Source organism: Hylobates moloch, unplaced genomic scaffold (assembly GCF_009828535.3).
Source record: "Hylobates moloch isolate HMO894 unplaced genomic scaffold, HMol_V3 SCAFFOLD_15, whole genome shotgun sequence".
Taxonomy (NCBI): Eukaryota; Metazoa; Chordata; class Mammalia; order Primates; family Hylobatidae; genus Hylobates; species Hylobates moloch.
In genome coordinates this window covers 1,706,725-1,725,310 of record NW_026652290.1, presented here as the reverse complement: position 1 = coordinate 1,725,310, position 18,586 = coordinate 1,706,725, and the positions used below count along the sequence as shown (strand labels likewise).

The window sequence follows — 18,586 nt, the reverse complement described above, 5'->3', positions numbered from 1 at the left end:
CATGTGCATGTGTGTGTGCGTGTGCATGGGCTTAAACTTTTAGTGGGGTATAATATACACAAATGAACAATCCATGCAACTAACAACCCAGAGCAAGGAACAGAACGTGATCAGTCCCCAAGTGTCCCCATGCCACTTCACAGTCATTACTCACCCAAGGATAGTCATGACCTGACTTCTGATCACATAGAAGAGTTCTGCCTGTTTTTTGGACTTTATGAACATGGAATCGTTTCGGGAGTTGATATGGTTTGGCTGTATCCCCATCCAAATCTCATCTTGAATTGTAGTTCCCATAATCTCCACCTCTTGTGGGGTGGACTCCGTGGGAGGTAATTGAATCATGGGGGTGGTTTACCTCCGTGCTGTTCTTGTGATAGTCAGTGAGTTCCCACAAGATCTGATGGTTTTATAAGGGTCTTTTTCCCTTTTGCTCAGTACTTCCCCTTCCTGCTGCCACGTGAAGAAGGACATGTTTGCTTCCCCTTCCACCATGATTGTAAGTTTCCTGAGGCCTCCCCAGCCGTGCTGGACTCTGAGTCAATTAATCCTTTTTCCTCTATAAATTACCCAGTCTCGGGTATGTCTTTAGTAGCAACGCTGAGAATGAACTAATACAGGAGTAGTCTTTTGTGTGTGTCTTTTCTGTCAATAGTACATGTGTGAGACTCACTATCTTGTATGTGGTTGTAGTCACTTGCACTTTTTTTTTTTTTTTTTTTTTTTTTTTTTGGGGGCTTTCCTTTTTTTGGTGGGCCCCTTTTTTTTTATTTTTTTTTTTTTTTTTTTTTTTTTTGCTGTGTAGCCTTCCATTGTGTGAGTACACCACTATATATATATATATATTTTTTTTTTTTTTTTTGAGACGGAGTCTCGCTCTGTCGCCCAGGCTGGACTGCACTGGCGCAATCTCGGCTCACTGCAAGCTCCGCCTCCCGGGTTCACGCCATTCTCCTGCCTCAGCCTCTCCTAGTAGCTGGGACTACAGGCGCCCGCCACCACGCCCGGCTAATTTTTTTGTATATTTAGTAGAGACGGGGTTTCACCGTGATCTCGATCTCCTGACCTCGTGATCCACCCGCCTCGGCCTCCCAAAGGGCTGGGATTACAAGCGTGAGCCACCGCGCCTGACCTACACCACCATATTTTTATCCATCCGACCACTGGTGGGCATTTGGTTGTTTCCGGTTTTGGGCTTTTGCGAACAGTGCTGCTATGAATATTTTAGTGCACGTCTTTTGGTAAACATATGTAGGCATTTCTGTTGGGTATACCTAGGAGTGGAGAGTCTACGTGTTGTAACATTAGTTCTCAGACCAAGTTTATCCAAGCCAGTCTTTTCACATTTCCCAGGCCTCAGAAGCTCAGTGCCTGGAATACAGAACTGAAGTCCGGGAGAAGGAGGAGACAGACAAGAAAAGGGCCGCTGAGAACCCAGGAGAGCTGACCCTGATTCACTTTAGATCCCGATTCGCATCGTCCTCCATGATTTCTTTCATACCCTTGGATCAAGCTAATTTGCTTGGGCAGACCCAAGGCAGGGACTCAGGCCGGGAAAGCAGCGTGCGATGCGGGTTTAACATCCTGATCCTGCAAGAGAAGCCCCTCAAACTACATCCCCACACAGTGCCTGGGGCAGCCCTGCAGAAAACCTAGGAGGTGCCAGCATTTCCACTTAGGAGATGCCTGAGGGAAGGATTAGGGCTTCACGGGAGGTGCTTGGCAAATTGCTTGGCTGAATCAGGACCGGGGAGGGATCTTGGAAGTCCTGGGCCAGGGTTGGGTTGTTGGATAATGCACATTTTGTTACCCAAAAGAAATCTGCAGAGTCTAGACAACCCCAGAGCAGAATCAGGAGAAGGAAACCCTCTAAGGCCCTGCTATTTAGAAAAAAAAATTGCATTGTCAACAAAACAATCTGCATACAAATGGGAAAAACAATCTCTCCTCCCCTATAAAACCGGTGACAGAAGTGGGGTCCCACATGGACTGTGGCTGCGAAGGGAGAGGGAGGAGACGTTCTGGAAAAGAGGAGGAGGACGTCATTCAGCCTCTTGTGGACTGTGGTCTATGTGCGGGGCCTCCAAATTCTCCTCTGTGCCTGTTTATACTTCGTGATAAACTGCATACTTTGGGGATGAAATGTGACTGACATCTCATTCTGTATTCTGCACACTCATCTTAAAGATTCAAGAGAGGAGGCTGCATGGGGAATCATGATCCGGAGGAGATCTGACTTCATTCCCTCTTACTGCATTTGGGCTGGGCCTGGGCTCTGGGGAGGGCTTTCCGGCATTGCCCCCTCCCAGGCAGCTCTGCCCCACTTCCCACCCCAGGCCCTCCTCCTGTCTCCTGCCCTTCCAACCCTTCTCTCCTAGGCCTCCTTCCCCATGTGGCTGCAGATAGGGCTGTGAGGCTGTTTCCTGCCCTCTGACTTGTGTTGAAGAAGTAATGGTAGGAGGCTGGGTGTGGTGGCTCACGCCTGTAATCCCAACACTTTGGGAGGCCGAGGCAGGTGGATCACCTGAGGTCAGGAGTGGGAAGTCCTGGGCCAGGTTTGTGTTGTTGGATAACGCACATTTTGTTCATTATCCAGGCTGGAGTTCGAGACCAGCCTGGCCAACATGGTGAAACCCCATCTCTACTAAAAATACAAAAATTAGCAGGATGTGGTGGCACATGCTGTAATCCCAGCTCCTCAGGAGGCTGAGGTGGGAGAATTGCTTGAACCCGGGAGGAGGAGGTTGCAGTGAACTGAGATTGCGCCACTGCTGTACTCCAGCCTGGGTAACAGAGCAAGACTCCGTCTAGGGTTTAAAAAAAGAAAAAAAAAAAAAAGTAGTGGTAGGAGGCTGTCTTTTGGGAGGGGTCTGTCGGCTGAAGGTCCATGGCACAGCTGCATGTGTCTACTGGGCCCTGCCAGACCTCCCAGGCCTCCACCAGGAATTGAACCTGAGGAAGGCTCCCTGGCTCCGTGGGTGGCCCTGGCTCTGGCCCTTGGTACTAAGGCACCCTGGGGCTCTTCTCTCAGGCTTGATGGATGGGGGACTGGGGCCTGGAGGTCTGAGGAAGAGTCTAGTGTGGCCTCCCATGGCCTGTCCTTGTCTTCTCTGCTGCCCGGAGCCCAGAGCTCCCATGGCCTCGGCTGGTTTCTGCGGTGAGCAAGTACAGAGAGACAAATGTGTGCATTTCTCCAGCTGCACAAACACCCAGTCACAGCTCCCTTCTCAGTGCCAGGGAGGTCTCTGCTTTCTGGAGAGATGGGGGCTCGTTCAATTTCCAATGGTAAAGGGTGGGGATGGGGACAAGAAAAGGGGCACGAAGGAGGATGAGAGAGACAGAGACAAAGAGCGTCTGGGGAGGGGACAGGGCCTCCGTGGGTAATAAACACACCCCGTCTGTAAATGAGAGGATCTATTTGTATCTCCCAGCGTCCCAGCTTTCCTTATTTATATGGAAATATGGAGGGAACATGTGCCTGTTCTGAGATGTAACACTGGGGCCTCACATTAAAGATATTTCAATTTAGCTGACGCCAAGAGTGGTGAAGTGACCCTGGGGAAGCGATGTCAGCTTGTTCTGCTGACAGTCCTGGGGCCAGTGGTGGCTTTTAGGGGAGTAGGTCACTGGGGGAGGGTCGGCCTGACCTGCTTACTTCCTGGGTACCCACCCCCTGCCTTGTCTTTGGGCATTTCCAGAGCAGAAAATGTGCCTGGTACCCCCAGGGCTCATTGGGAAGGAGTGTAGGGGCTCTCTCCCCAGGTCTCAGGGGTTTCTGGAGTTCCATGCCATCTGCAGAAGATGGGAGCAGCTCCCGAGCCCCTGGCACTGGCGGGTGGGACTCTTACTGCCTTGGTCCAGTCTGATGGGGTGGGGCTTGAAGAACTACAGAAGGGAGATCTGGCTCCGCTGGCATGGTCATCGTGAAACCCAGGCTACAATGACCCATGCCTCTGTATGTCCTCAGGGTTTTTGTTTGTTTGAGAGAGGGTCTCGCTCTGTTGCCTAGGCTGGAGTGCATTGGTGCAATCATGGCTCACTGCAGCCTCAATCTCATGGGCTCCAGGGATCCTCCTACCTCAGCCCTGAAAGTAGCTGGGATTACAGGCACATGCCACCATGCCCGGCTAATTTTTGTATTTTTTATTGAAAAGGGGTTTTTCCATGTTGTCCAGGCTGGTCTTGAACTCCTGAGCTCAAGCGATCCGTCCACCTTGGCCTCCCCAAGTGCTGAGATTATAGGCATGAGCCACTGCGCCTGGCCTGCTGCCAGCTATTATAGGAGCGATTCTTTCTTTTCCCATTTCTCTAATCTCTGGAGGCAATTAGGGGAAGACACAGAAACAGAAGTCAGGGCGAGAGAGACTCAGAGCTTAATGAGCCCAATTTACATGAGGGTAAATTGAGGCTAAGAGAAGGACAGTGACCTGCTCACCTGTCTGGTCCGCAGCAGAGCGGGCCTGGAGTCCAGGCTTCTGCCCCACCCCCCTTGACCGGGCCCATTGCCACCATGCTGCTGCTGCAGCCTCCACTTTGTTGACTCTCAGGGCCCTCTGCAGCTCTAGGCCAGACCTCATAGTTTTTGGCCCATCATCTGTTTTTCAGCCTGCGCAATGGGACTGGGAGCGTGGGGTGTGGGTGGGGAGCTGTGACCGTGAGGTTTCTGGGAGGTGCTCAGGTGATGGGCAGGGGCAGAGGAAGCTTGGGGCGGGCTTGGAGAGTGAGACCGGTAGTGCAGCAGGCAGGGTGCCAGGCCTGAGGCGCTCCAGGGAACACAGCGTCACCCCAAAAGCCATGCTGTGGGCTCAGCACCACTGGGGTGCTGCGTCTGCAGGAACGAGCTGCTGACCAGGCTCTGTGGTCAGTCAGGCCTGAGTGCTCTGGCCACGGCACCGCTACGGTGTCCTAGCTGTGGTCTGTTAATTCCTTTTCTCATCTCAGTCCTTTGGGGAAGGGACTACTCCAGCCCGAGCTATGAGTGACAGCCCACCAGGGCTGCCCGGTGAGGCCAGGCAGGCTGTGCACTGCACGACTCTGCGACACCCTTTAGGCGGCCACAATACCGGTGGTGTCCTGTGGAGTTGCAGAAAGCAGTGGCCAGGCAGGTCATCTGATGCCTCCAGTTTTTTTAGCTGAAATGATGGGAATCTCTTCATTTACTCTGCGCCACAAGCACTGGTTGCAAGCTCGGTATTGAATTTGGATGATGGGCTTGGGCAGGCATCTCTGAAATGAGAGTGATCTGAAAAGGTAAACCGTTGCCCCCGACTCTGGGAAGCTGAAAGAGAGAGGGAGCCATCTATATCCTGTTTCCATCCCACTCCTTTGGAGAAGGACTTCTCCAGCCCAAGCTATGAGCGATGGCTCACCAGGGCTGCCCAGATTAACTGACTGAGTGTGTGAGTGCATGGGGAGGGCCTGAGAGGCTGGAGAGACCTGAGTTACGGTCATTTAACGCTAGTATGAAATTTCCCGGTCCCAGCTGAGTTTTTGAAAATCCACTTTGTTTTCTGGAGAGGGACTTGTGGGGAGGTCCTTTGCTCCTTCAGCTCTTGGGGTGGGGGGAAATATGCCCATTTTCTCCAATACCAGACCCCATCTGTGAGCCTTCCTGGGCATCTCTGCCTCTCTCTCCTCCTTTTCTTCTGCCCCCCACATCCCCCCTGCTCCCATTCGTGCCTGTTCTTCAGAGCCAGGAGCCCTGTGTCTTTAAGGAAATCGCAGCTTCTCCTGTTTTGCAGCCCTAGCCTGGCTGGCATTTCCAAGGTGTGTGAGTGGTCCCTCCCCAGCTCCTGTGGCCTCCCTTCTGACTTCAGGTGGGTTCACCTGGCAGGGGAGCCCAGCCAGGGGGTGACTTATATCAGGGTGGGAGCGCAGCAGCAGTGGCCGGGCCGGCCGGAGCCAGGGAAGAAGGGCAGAAGCAAAGCAGAGGTGTGAGAGCAGCCCGAGTGATGCAGAGGCCGCCGGCTGCCCCTGCTCCACCCACCGCCTCTAGCTCCCTCTCTCCTTTCCCTGTTCTGCCTCTTCTCAGTGGCCTCTCTCTTGTCACCTTCCTGGTCCTGTGGTCTGCAGATGGAGCCTGTTATTCTTGCCTTGAGACGGGGATGCTGAAGCTCAGAGCTATTCAATGACTGCCCCGGCCACGTGGGGGTCAGCGGGCAGAGGCCCCAGTCCCCTTACCCCTCCCCAGGTGGGGAGACTGCAGTGTGTTCTACACGGTCTCAGGGCTCCCCAGCAGGGCTGAGCTTGGGCGCCCGGATGGTAACATTCTCAGCAGTGCAGCTTTCCCCAGCTTCCCCAGCTTCCCCATCTCTCTTCCTCACTCTCCTGCTGGGGTTTCCATTAGCTCCCGGTTAAACTACTCACCCTCAAACCCTTGCCCCACGCTCTGCTTCTGGGGAGCCCAACCCACGGCATCCTCTACTGGGCCCCTGGACTGGCTGCCTGGGAGCGTCAAAGATTCGTGTCACCAGGTGACTTGGCTCATTTTGGGGGAGTGATTTCAAGCCTGACCCATAGGGGTTTGGGAGGAGCTGAGTTGGGGATTTTAGTGCCTGGAGCCCAGCACCCTATGGACTGTGTGGAGGGACAATGTGAAGCCTTCAGATTTAATTAAAAAGGAAGGCGAGAACTCGCTCCTGCACACTGGCACGTGCAGCGCTAATGATCGGGAATGATTAGAAAGGCAGCCGTGGAGGATTGCAGGCTGGCTAACGGGATCTTGGTCGAAGTGCCTCGTTTTCATTTAATTTTCTTCTTCACAAGGTCTCCCCTGCCCAGGCTGGGAGCAGAGGGAAGAGCAGCCGCCTCAGCCCCAGGGAACCTGCCCTTGTCAGTTGATCTTTGGGAACCCAAAGACCAGCTTGAGATTCAGAACACATGCATTATGGTTTCCAACAGGAGGGTCCAGGGAAGAGGGATGGGGAAGAGATGGAGTTAGGGCCCAGAGGCTGGGCAGGAGAAGGAGGACTGGGGAAGCGACAGGGCCCTGGGCCCCTGAACACAGGCTCCCAGCTTCCCTGCATGTCCAGATCCATGGGGAGCAAGGAAAGTGCAGATTCCTGGGCCTCGGGCCCTAGAGAGTTGTATGGGCAAATCTAGACCAAGGCCCAGAAATCTGAATTTTAACAGCCTGGCCAGAAGATTCAGATGCTGCTGGGTGATTGGCCACACTTCTAGGAACCCTGATCTAGAAGTCTTGCCTGGAGCTTACCATTTGGGGGCTCTGGGACTTCTGTCCCAGTGCTGGGCCTTTTCTGCCATCTCACGGACATGAGGGTTGTTGGGCCCCAGAGCACCTCAAAGGTTACATCTAAAGCTCCATTTTACAGTTGACACAATGAGGCCCAGAGGGCTTAGGAAATGATCCCAACGTCACACGGCTGGTGGAGAACAGGGCTGCCCAGGGCTCTGCACTCCGCCACGATGCTGTCCTCTGCACCACAAAGCAATGCAGCAAAGGGGTCAGGAGTGCCTGGGAAGATGGGGCTGAGGCTGGGGTCTGGTGTTGGTGCTGGGGGACTTTGGGGCCAGCTTTGAGCTGCCCCAGCCCAGACACCAGGTGGCTTCAGGTGGCCTCCAGGCTGCTCGGGCTTCCCCTAACCATACCCACACTCTGCCCACAGTGATGGGGGGCCCCGAGTCCCGCGGCGTCCTGCGCAAGATGAGCGACCTGCTGGAGCTGATGGTGAAGCGAATGGACGCACTGGCCAGGCTGGAGAACGGCAGTGAGCTGCACCGGGCCGGCGGCGACCTGCACTTTCCCGCAGACAGGTGAGGGGACTCGGGGAGGAGGCACATGGAGCAGGGGAGCGGTGGCACCTGCCACTCCGCCCGGGGTGCTGTCTGTCATCTCCTTTTGTGAATCTGGAGAAGATTTGGACCACGCAGTAATACAGCCCAGAGTGCATTTCTACCACCCAAATGTAACAACTGTTAACATTTTGTTGCATTTGTGGCCTGTTTTCCTCTTTAAATAAAATGTCACAGATGAAAATTGAAGGGCCCTTTAATGACTTCTCCCTAGAGACAAGTGCCTCCCTGAATTTGCTGTTTTTCCAGTCCATTCCAAGCACATTTGCACATGTTTAACACACGCACATTATAAATGCATAGTGTGTGATTTTAACAAATTCCGTGTAAGTGGCATCTCACAGTACATATTCCACTGCCTTTTTTTTTTTTTGAGACGGAGTATCACTCTGTCACCCAGGCTGGAGTGCAATGGCACGGTCTCAGCTCACTGCAACCTCTGTCTCCCGGGTTCAAGCGATTCTCCTGCCCCAGCCTCCTGAGTAGCTGGGACTACAGGCACATGCCACCATACCTTGGTAATTTTTGTGTTTTTAGAAGAGACAGGGTTTTACTATGTTGTCCAGGCTCATCTCAAACTCCTAATCTTGTGATCCGCCCGCTTTGGCCTCCCAAAGTGCTGGGATTACATTTACTGCCTTAAAATCTTTTTTTTTTTTTTAATTTTTTTTGAGACAGTCTTACTCTCGGCTGGAGTGAAGTGGCATGATCTTGGCTCACTGCATCCTCCATCTCTTGGGTTCAAGCGATTCTCCCGCCTTAGCCTCCGGAATAGCTGGGACTAAAGGTGCATGCCATCAAACCTGGCTAATTTTTGTGTTTTTAGTAGAGACAGGGTTTTACTTGCTGGCCAGGCTGGTCTCGAACTTCTCACCTCGTGATCTGCCCGCCTCAGCCTCCCAAAGTGCTGGGATTACATCTATTGCCTTTTAAATTAAAAAAAAAAAAATTTTTTTTTTTTGAGTCAGTCCTACTCTGGGCTAGAGTGAAGTGGCACGATCTTGGCTCTCTGCAACCTCTGCCTCCCAAGTTCAAGTGATTCTCGTGCCTCAGCCTCCTGAGTAGCTGGGATTACAGGAGTGCACCACCATGCCAGTTAATTTTTCTGTTCTTTTTAGTAGAGATGGGGTTTCACCATGTTGGCCAAGCTGGTCTTGAACTCCTGACCTCAGGTGATCCAACTGTCTCAGCCACCCAAAGTGCTGGGATTATAGGCATGAGCCACCCGGCCTTTTTTCAAAAATTTTTTCATGATGATTTTGAACTCTGTGTTGAGGGGCATGTGTGGATACTATGTACCCCTGGCCATTTTTGCCAAGTAGAACTTTCTGGTTTATTTCTTCTAAATATTCCCCTGCTTCTGCCAGGATGTCTGAGAGCCCAGAGTCTGTGCTGCTGTCCTACAAGCCCCAGGGACACATGGGGTGTGACTAGGTATATGAGGCATCTCCTGGACCTCAGAGAACAGGAGTGTGGGAGGTCGGGCTGTCCCGACTGGCCCCTAGAGGTGGATGTGGAAGGAGGGGCTTTGACCCCACCCTATTCCAGGGAGACGAGCTCCACTTTCCCTCTTTTATATGTTGGGGTCCTTTATGAAATTGATTTGCTAAATGTATTCTAGCTGCTAAAAATTAAGCTTGAAACGCGCTTTTAGACAGTTTGCAGAAAAGCTATTTCTCAGCCAGCGTGTGTGATGGAAAAGCCAAAGCTCTAGGCATTTCTAAAGTACGGAGTTGGGTGAAACAGAAGAAAATGATGACCCATAGGAGGTCACTGTGCCCGTGGGAGGGTTGGAGGGACACCTGCCTGAGTCAGGCCTGAAACACAGTGCGCCCGTGTAGACTGGTGTGGGATCCTTTGCCATGTAGCCTGCTGGTGCTGGGCTGCTGGCCATGGGGCCAACCTCTAACTGCCCTTGACAATTAAGTGAACGTCCTGGATGCCTGGTAGGCCAGCCTGGTGTGAGCATCATTACCCTCATATTAGCTGACATCTACTCAAAGCACACTAAGCACCTGGCATGGTTCTTACTGCATAAGCTTAAGATAGGTAAGATAAGATAGATCTTACCTACTCACAACCATCTTATGGTTTAATCTTTAAAGATTTAATTAAATCTTTACTCTCTCAGAGGAGGAAACTTTAATCTCCCAGAGGAAGAAACTGAGGCACAGAGAAGTTCAGAAACTCACCTAAAGTTGCACAGCTGTAAGAGGCTGGACTTGGCTTTGGGTTCAGGCTGACTGGCTCCACAGCCCACATTTCTAAGCACTGTGCTCTTGATGATTCATTAAATATGTGGTTATATGTGGTTTGGTTTTTGTCCCTTTCTAAGAGGTTTTATTTATTTATTTATTTTTTTGAGATGGAGTCTTGCTCTGTTGCCCAGGCTGGAGACCAGCAGTGGCGCGGTCTCGGCTCACTGCAACCTCTGCCTCCCGGGTTCAAGCAATTCTTCTGCCTCAGCCTCCTGAGTAGCTGGGATTACAGGTGTGTGTGCCTCCATGCCCAGCTAATTTTTGTTTTTTGTTGTTTTTTTTTTGAGACAAAGTCTTGCACTGTTGCCCAGGCTGGAGTGCAGTGGCATGATCTCAGCTCACTGCAACCTCTGCATCCCAGGTTCAAGCGATTCTTCTGCCTCAGTCTCCCGAGTAGCTGGGATTACAGGCATGTGCTACCATGCCCAGCTAATTCTTGTATCTTTAGTAGAGACTGGGTTTCACCATGTTGGCCAGGATGGTCTTGATCTCCTGACCTCGTGATCCACCTGCCTCGGCTTCCCGAAGTGCTGGGATTACAGGTGTGAGCCACTGTGCCTGGCCTACTGGATTTATTTTTTAAAAAGATCATTCTGATTGCTGTGTGAAAACTGGATTAACAGGGTGGCAGGAGGGGAAGCAGTAAGGCCGTGGTAGAGATGGGGAGTGCCGGCAAAGGGATCTGAGCTTCCCTGGAAATCCCCCTGAGGCATGAGGCCATCTTCCTCTCTGTGTGCACGGATCCTTCTTCTCTGACACTGTCTGTGTGCCCTCGGATCTAGCCCCTGCTCCCCAGCTCCATCTTTCTCCCTCAGATCCAGTCCTTTGCCCCTCTTTCATTCTTTCTGCTTTCCTGTCTGCCCCCAGCTGTGCCTCTCATGCAGCCTCTGTCCGAAGGCCTGTTCCCCAGGTCAGGAGCAGGCCTTGTTGGTCTCTGTTGAGGATATTGCTGCAGGCAGCAGAGCTGAGGGTCCAGTGGATCCCTGGACTCCAGGTCTGACTTCTTGGGCTGGGGGTGGCACTGCTGGCACATCCAGTGTTTCTCTGATTTTCTTCCGGTCCTGGCCTGTGCCTCCCTCCCCTGCCCTGCCCTTTGTCTCCTCCTGGGGAAGGAGTGAACTTGTAGAGGGAGGGGGAACATGCGCCACCTCCCAGCTCCCTCCTGGGAAATAGCAACCATCCATCATGACCAGCAGAGCCCATCACACCCACAGGCAGAGCCATCAATTTCAGGGACACTGTGGTTGCTGGTTTCAGGGAGAGAAATGGTGGGTGTGTCCTGGGCCTGTGAAAGCCGCCTGCTCACACGCTCCTGTGCACAAACACTCCTGCCCCCTCCCCACCCTGAACCTGACTCCAGGTTAACCAACCTGCAGCTAGACCGGCAAGAATCCTGCAGGAGTGCCTGCTGCTGCATTTCCAGAAAACTCTCAGGTGCCTGCACTTGGATTCCCCACTTAGAAATTTCCTGTGGCTTAAAAAAACACATCCCCTGTTCTTCCTCAGCCCTTTTGGAAGCTTCTGGGCTGCTGCCTTCCACTCATGGTTGGTGTATCCTCAGGGAAAGTAAATTTGCAATTTTAGCCTAGGAAAACATAATTAGAGAGGCAGATTTGCTGCAAATGGCATCGTATTATGTATTCTAAAGCCAAATAGTAATGATCTTTGAATTTTCCATAAGGCCATAAAACCACTGAAATTTGAGGCTGTCTGGATTGAAGAGGTCAGTCCGTATTTGTTGAATGCCTAATGTGTGCAGAGTCTGGGCTGGAGGTTTGAGAGCAGGTGGAGGGGACACAAAAAAGATGGAATTCCACTGCATGCCCGGTGCCCAGCCTGGCCGGTGGCCCCTGGGAGTGGGGCAGACCTGGGCGGCCTTGGGCTCTCAGGTTCTTCACGTGCGTGTTAGAGATGATGCTGATGGGAGGCCTGGGCCCTGTGCTTGGCACTCAGAAGAATAGTTTGTCTCCTTTCCTTTCCTTGTACCGTGAGGGTCCAGAGAAGGGGGTGACCCAGCCACTCTGTGGGAGGCTTAGAATCACCAAGTCCCCATGGCACAGGGGAGTTTGGGATAGCCTTGAAGGAGGGACATTTTGACTGGGGAGACAGCCAGCACTCTGGACAGTGGGAAGGAACAGATGGCCCTGCAGACCCAGAGGTGGCTGAGCCCGAGGGAGGTGGACCAGGGAGGAGGGGCCACCTGAGAGCACTGTGGCTGGAGGACCTGGTGAGTGAGGGGCAGTGGTGGGCTTGAACCCTGAACTTTGATGGCTCTAAAAACCGCCTCCAGGCCGGGTGTGGTGGCTCATGCCTGTAATCCCAGCACTTTGGGTGGCCAAGGTGGTTGGATCACTTGAGGTCAGGAGTTCGAGACCAGCCTGGCCAACATGGTGAAACCCCATCTCTACTAAAAATACAAAAATTAGCCAGGTGTGGTGGCACATGCCTGTAGTCTCAGCTACTTGGGAGGCTAAGGCAGGAGAATCGCTTGAAGCTGAGAGGCGGAAGCTGCAGTGAGCCAAGATCGCACCATTGCACTCCAGCCTGGGTGACAGAGTGAGAGTCTGTCTCACAAAACAAAAAACAAAAAAACACCGTTGTCCTCTAGACTCCCCAGTTTATGTCTTAAGCTGGGGCTATAGCCCTGGATGCCGCTGCTCTCAGAGTAGGCACCTGCCAACCCACCTGGGTATCCTGGGAACGCTCAGACGTGAGGTCTCCTGGTTGCACCCAGGGCCCCCTTCTCTCACAGCCCCCATCTCAGGCTGTATCAGTGCCATTATTGCCACGGCTCGGACCCCAACCTTGCAGTCACCCCTGACTCTTCTCTCTAATACACTTGCCCTGTCCCTCAGCAAATTCTCCCACCTTCAGAATATGCCTTAGAAGCCCACCTCTTCTCACCCCACCGACTGACCCCAACCAGTGTTCCAACTCAGCAGCCACTGGGGTCTTTCTTTCCCTCCCTCCCTTCCTTCCTTCCTTTCTTTTTTCTTTTCTTTCTTTCTTTCTTTTTTTTTTTTTAACAGAATCTTGCTCTGTCGCCCAGGCTGGAGTGCAGTGGCACGATCTAGACTCACTGCCCCCTCTGCCTCCAGGGTTCAAGCAATTCTCCTGCCTCAGCCTCCCAAGTAGCTGGGATTACAGGCATGCACCACCATGCCCGACTAATTTTTTTGTATTTTTAGTAGAGACGGAGTTTTTCCATATTGCCCAGGCTGGTCTCGAACTCCTGACCTCATGTGGTCTGCCCTCTTTGGCCTCCCAAAGTGCTGGGATTGCAGGTATTAGCCACCGTGTCTGGCCCAGGTGGGTCTTTCTAAGTCATCAATAAGTCCAGCTCCCTCCTGTACTCCCCACTCCCTCATGGTCCCCCAGCTCACTCAAGTAAGAGCCCAGGTCCTTCCATTGGCCCCACCATGCCTGGCCCCATGTCCCTCTGGCTCCTCCTGCTGGTTCTGCCACTGTCCCTGGATCACAGTGATCTCAGACTTTGCTTCCCCGGGCAGGTGGTAATGACACCACACACAGCCCAACCCCAGCTCTGCTCCTTTTAACGGGGAGTGCGTGTGTGCATGGGTGTATTTATGTATTTATTTTTTTGTTTGGGAGAGAGGAGTCCTCTCTGCTCTCACTTGGGGAGGGGGCCTCCCCAGCATCTGGTGGGGCTCTGGATGGGGCCAAGGAGATGCTGAAGCAGAAGAGAGCAGTGCGAATGCAAGCCAGGCTGGATGCTGGGGTGGGGGCTCCATGTCCCGTGTGGCGTGTGTGAAAGAGACAGAGGCGGACACAGAGACACAGCGACAGAGAGGATCCGTCTCCCCAGCTCCGGCGCTCGTGTTTCCAGCCGTGTGCACTCAGGTCTCCCGGTATGCGTGTCTATAGGCACCTGTGTATGTGAGTCTCTGTGTTTTAAAAGGAAAGTGATCAGTTTCATAATAAAATAACAACCCCAGCAAGCACCCTAGCCAGTGGCAGGGAGATCAATATCCCCGTTAATTGAATGCAACTCTCGTAAATCAAGAGAGGAAGTCAGAATGAAACCTCTTTCCTGAGGTGGCCTGGAGAGCTCGTTCTCAGGGTAAGCAGACTGGACCAGAATCAGTGATTACCTCGTGGGACTGGGAGGAAGGGGCTGAGCCTCAGGGGCCTCTTTGAGGGACCAGCCTGAAGGGAGTTGAGGATTGGGGCCTGAGAGGAAGTAGTGACCTGCCACGGGCCACCTGCGGAGCCAGAGTTCCCCGCTGGCCCTGGGCCGTCGCCCTAGGCCTCAGGTGGTGGAGGGAACAGAGCATCTGGGTCCGGCATGTGGCCTGCAGTGTTGGCTGCCTCTCTGTTCCCCTGGGACAGTGCCCGGAGGCTGGCTGCACGAGGGTCGGCCTTGGGAAGAGGCGTGGGCAGTGATCAGAGGCCTAGCTTGGCATTCTTTTACTTTCTGAGTAAGAAACCATGGTTTTGGTGGAATGCCTGGGGCTTAGTGGGTGTGCAGAAAATATACTCAGGCCCAGATCTCCCATGCCAGGTGCATTGAGCTGTTTTGCAGATGCAGTGAGAAGATGCAAGGCTGGCGAAGGGGGCGGTGTCAGTCCTGGGAGCTCGCAGTGTGACCTTGGAAAAGCCACTATATCTGTCAGACATCCTGGGACCTTGGGACCCAGGCAGGCTCTTGAGATCACAGTGCCCATGGGAGGTGACTGAGCCCATGGGAGGTCACTGTGATGGGTTTGGGCCCACCAAGGGTGGCTCCAGCAGGCAGGGAGGGAAGAGCTCTCAGGGAGCGCACCTGATAGCCTGGGAAGTCACCGTCCCCTCTCCCCATCCCCGCCTAGAGCTGTCTGCAAAGCCCTCTGGTCTCAGAAGCTGTCACGGGCCACCATGGGTACCTTCACTGGGAGAGAGGCATCTGGTTGGCAGGTCAGGGGCCTCTTTCAGCCAGTGCCACCCAAGGGCAGCCCTCAGCCCACAGGAGCATGTTCTGGATTCCAACGGGCTTTGCTGCAGAGCTGGCTGAAGTAATAATTATTAATCATCATAATAATTGATGATAATAATGACAATAGTAAATAATAATATCAGCCACTCTCTATTGGGCACTTAGAAACTTTGAACGTCACTAGAGCTTGGTCAGGAGGATCCCATCCAGGTCTGAGCCAGGCCTGCACTGTTGTCACAGCCTCGCGGTGCCGAGAGCCGAAGCAACCACGTGACAGCACATTTACTGGGGATGGGGTGTGAAAAAGTCCCAAGTTCCCAGTGCGGTCCCTGCCAGGCTGGGAGGGAGGTGGGACCCTTCAGGCTGCAAGTATGTCCTGTTGGCCCCGAGGGCTTCCTGATCATGACGAATGTCCGCAGCTTTTCTGTTGAAGGCAGGGCGGGACCAGAGACCTTCACTCCCCTCTTACTGGCCGTGCCGTGGGTGGTCTCCTGGCCTGGCTTGGGAATACCCTGTCACTACAGGGTCATGTGCCAAGGCCTGGGCCAGACTCACTGCTACCAGGAACCCAGGCCCCACAGAGTCCTGGGTCTGAAGGGGGACAGTGAGTAGTGGATCTCAGGGTCACCCCCTCAGAAGGGGCTGCAGTCCTGTCCTCGGTCCCTCTGAGCCATTGAAACCTCGGGTGGAGCAATTTCAGGGTCGGGAGACTCACTGCTTTCTGATGTGGTCCATTCTGTTGTTGGGCAGATCTAACTGGGACTTCATCCAGAAAGGGGTGAGACCTAGCTTTGACTGAATGTCCATTACGAGTAGTGACAATAATAATCGTAATAACACCACCAATAATCATTAAAACTAGGTATGAGCACTGGGTACACCTAAGTATAGGTATACCTGTAACTACGTGTAGGTGTCTTAGGAGTTCAGGCTACAGTAGCAAAGTTCCATAGCCTGGTGGGCTCATAGACAACAGACATTTCTTTCTTGCTTTCTTTTTTTGAGACAGGGTCTCCCTCTGTTGCCCAGACTGGAGTGCAGTGGCACAATTGCAGCTCCGTGCAGCCTCTGCCTCTCGGGCTCAGTCAATCCTCCTGCCCTAGCCTCCTGAGTAGCTGAGACTGCAGGTGCATGCCACCATCCCTGGCTAATTTTTATATTTTTGTAGAGATAGTGTTTCACCATGTTGCCCAGTCTGGTCTTGAACTCCTGAGCTCAAGCAATTGGGCCACCTCGGCCTCCCAAAGTACTTGGATTACAGGTGTGAGTCACTGTGCCCGGCCTCAAGCATTCATTTCTCACAGTTTTGGAGGCTGGAGGTCTGAGACCAGGGTGCCAGCATGGTCAGCTTTTGGGGAGGGTCCTCTTTTTATAACTCTTTTGGGTTATAGATGGTCAACTTCTTGCTGTGTCTTCACACGGTAGGAAGAGGCTGAGAGAGCTCTCTGGGGGCTTTTTTTTTTTTTTTTTTTTTTTTTTGGAGACTGAGTCTCCCACTGTCACCCAGGCTGGAGTGCAGTGGCACGATCTCGGCTCACTGCAACCTCTGCCTCTCAGGTTCAAGCGATTCTCCTGCCTCAGCCTCCTGAGTAGCTGGGATTACAGGTGCGCACCACCACACCCAGCTAATTTTTGTATTTTTGGTAGAGATGGGGTTTCACCATGTTGGACAGGCTGGTCTCAAACTCCTGACCTCAGGTGATCCACTTGCCTTAGCCTCCCAAAGTGCGAGGATTACAGGTGTGCACCACTGTGCCCAGCCAGGGACCTCTTATAAGGGCACTAATGCCATTTATGAGCGCTCCACCATCATGACCTAATCACCCCCAAAGGCCTCAACTCCTCATACCATCACATTGCGGGTCAGGATTTCTTTCTTTCTTTTTTTTTTTTTCTGGAGACAGGGTCTCCCTCTGTCACCCAGGCTGGAGTGCAGTGGTACAGTCTCGGCTCACTGCAACCTCTGCCTTCTGGGTTCAAGCGATTCTCCTGCCTCAGCCTCCCGAGTAGCTGGGACTACAGGCGCCCACCACCACACCCAGCTAATTTTTTGTATTTTAGTAGAGTCGGGGTTTCACCATGTTGCCCAGGGTGGTCTCAAACTCCTGAGCTCAGGCGATCTGCCCGCCTCGGCCTCCCAAAGTGCTGGGATTACAGGCGTGAGCCACTGCGCCCGGCTCAGGGGTTAGGATTCCAACATACAAATTTTGTGGGGACACAGACATGGTTCATAGCAGCAGGCAAGACAAGTGCCTTCTATTGCTTACTCCTTCACGCAGCCCTCCGAGGGTTGCCTCCTTTGACAGACAAGGGAGCTGAGGCTCAGAGAGGCTCGTGGGTCTAGGACATGCAGCACAGGGCCAGCCTGGTGGCCTGGCTGGCTCCAAAGTTCTCAGTACTTCAAACACAGGGTTGTTCCTCTTCTAAGCCTTCCGTGGCCCTAACAGGCCTTGAGGAGGGCAGGGGGCTTCCTGGAGTGTGTCCCCTGACCCCACTGAATAAGAAAAAGCCAGCACAGTGAGGCAGGTGTGGTATCAGGGCCAGGGGGTAGGAAGTCTCTTTTTGAGACGGGGTCTTGCTCTGTTGCCCAGCCTGGAGTGCAGTGGCTCGATCACAGCTCACTGAAGTCTCAACCTTCTGGGCTCAAGCAATCCTCCCACCTCAGCCTCCAGAGTAGCTGGGACCACAGGCATGTGCCACCACACCTGGCTAATTTCTGTATTTTTAGGGGTGATGGGGTTTCACCATGTTGGCCAGGCTGGTCTCGAACACCTGACCTCAGGTGATCCGCCCGCCCCAGCCTCCCAAAGTGCTGGGATTACAGGTGTGAGCCACCACGCTCGGCCAGGTAGGAATTCTTTAGAAGGAAGCTCCAGGACTGTGCTGGGCCAGTGGCCTCTGCCCCCCAATGAAGCCCCGAGTGCCAGGCAAGAAGGAAACTGGCAGACCCTGTGTGGAGAGGAGAAGGTGACCTCAGGCTGGTCCTGGGGCTCCAGATGCAGGGCACTGGCACAGAACATCTGGGATCCCCAAGGCCACCCTGAGGTCCAGTGATTTACTAGGAGGACTCAGAACTCAGCACAGCCATGATCCTCACGGTGACAGCTTATTCCTCTGAAAGGATATGGATGAAAATCAGTCAAGGGGAGCGGCGCCCGCGTGGGGCAGGGCCCTGGAGACCCGCATGGAGCACCGGTGTTCCTCTCCCGGTGGAGCTGTGACAGCGCTCTCCCAGCAATGACGTGGGACAACACGCATGGGTGTTGCCAGCCTTGGTGCCCAGTGATGTTATGGGGGTTCAGTCTCAGAGACATGACTGACCACTCAGGGGTCTGACCTCAGTCTCTGGCCCTTCCAGAGGTCAAGCTGAGACGGCATGGCCCAAGGCCCCCACCGTCAATCACAGGGAAGCACAGACTCTCGGGGGTGGCCCAAGGCCCCAGGCAGACAAGGACATTCTTATCAGGGGGACACTCCAAGGGCTGAGGGGTGAGCTCCCGGGAGCAGGTCCAGGGCGGGCCTTTCTTTCTGATGTGTGGGTGTGGACACCCCGGAGCTGCCCAGCTCATCCGTTACTGCGCGC

At 53.4% G+C, this 18,586-nt stretch overlaps 1 protein-coding gene across 5 annotated transcripts in view; it reads left to right on the top strand.

Annotated features, from left to right (window-relative positions):
• The window catches only part of MGAT5B (alpha-1,6-mannosylglycoprotein 6-beta-N-acetylglucosaminyltransferase B), an 84,099-nt gene that overhangs the window by 6,694 nt on the left and 58,819 nt on the right, over positions 1-18,586 (top strand). For all 5 annotated transcript variants that reach the window (XM_032177187.2, XM_032177188.2, XM_032177191.2 and 2 more), the window contains one exon: positions 7,626-7,773. In XM_032177187.2, the coding sequence (XP_032033078.1) occupies positions 7,626-7,773 (148 nt within the window). The remainder of the gene's footprint in view (positions 1-7,625; positions 7,774-18,586) is intronic.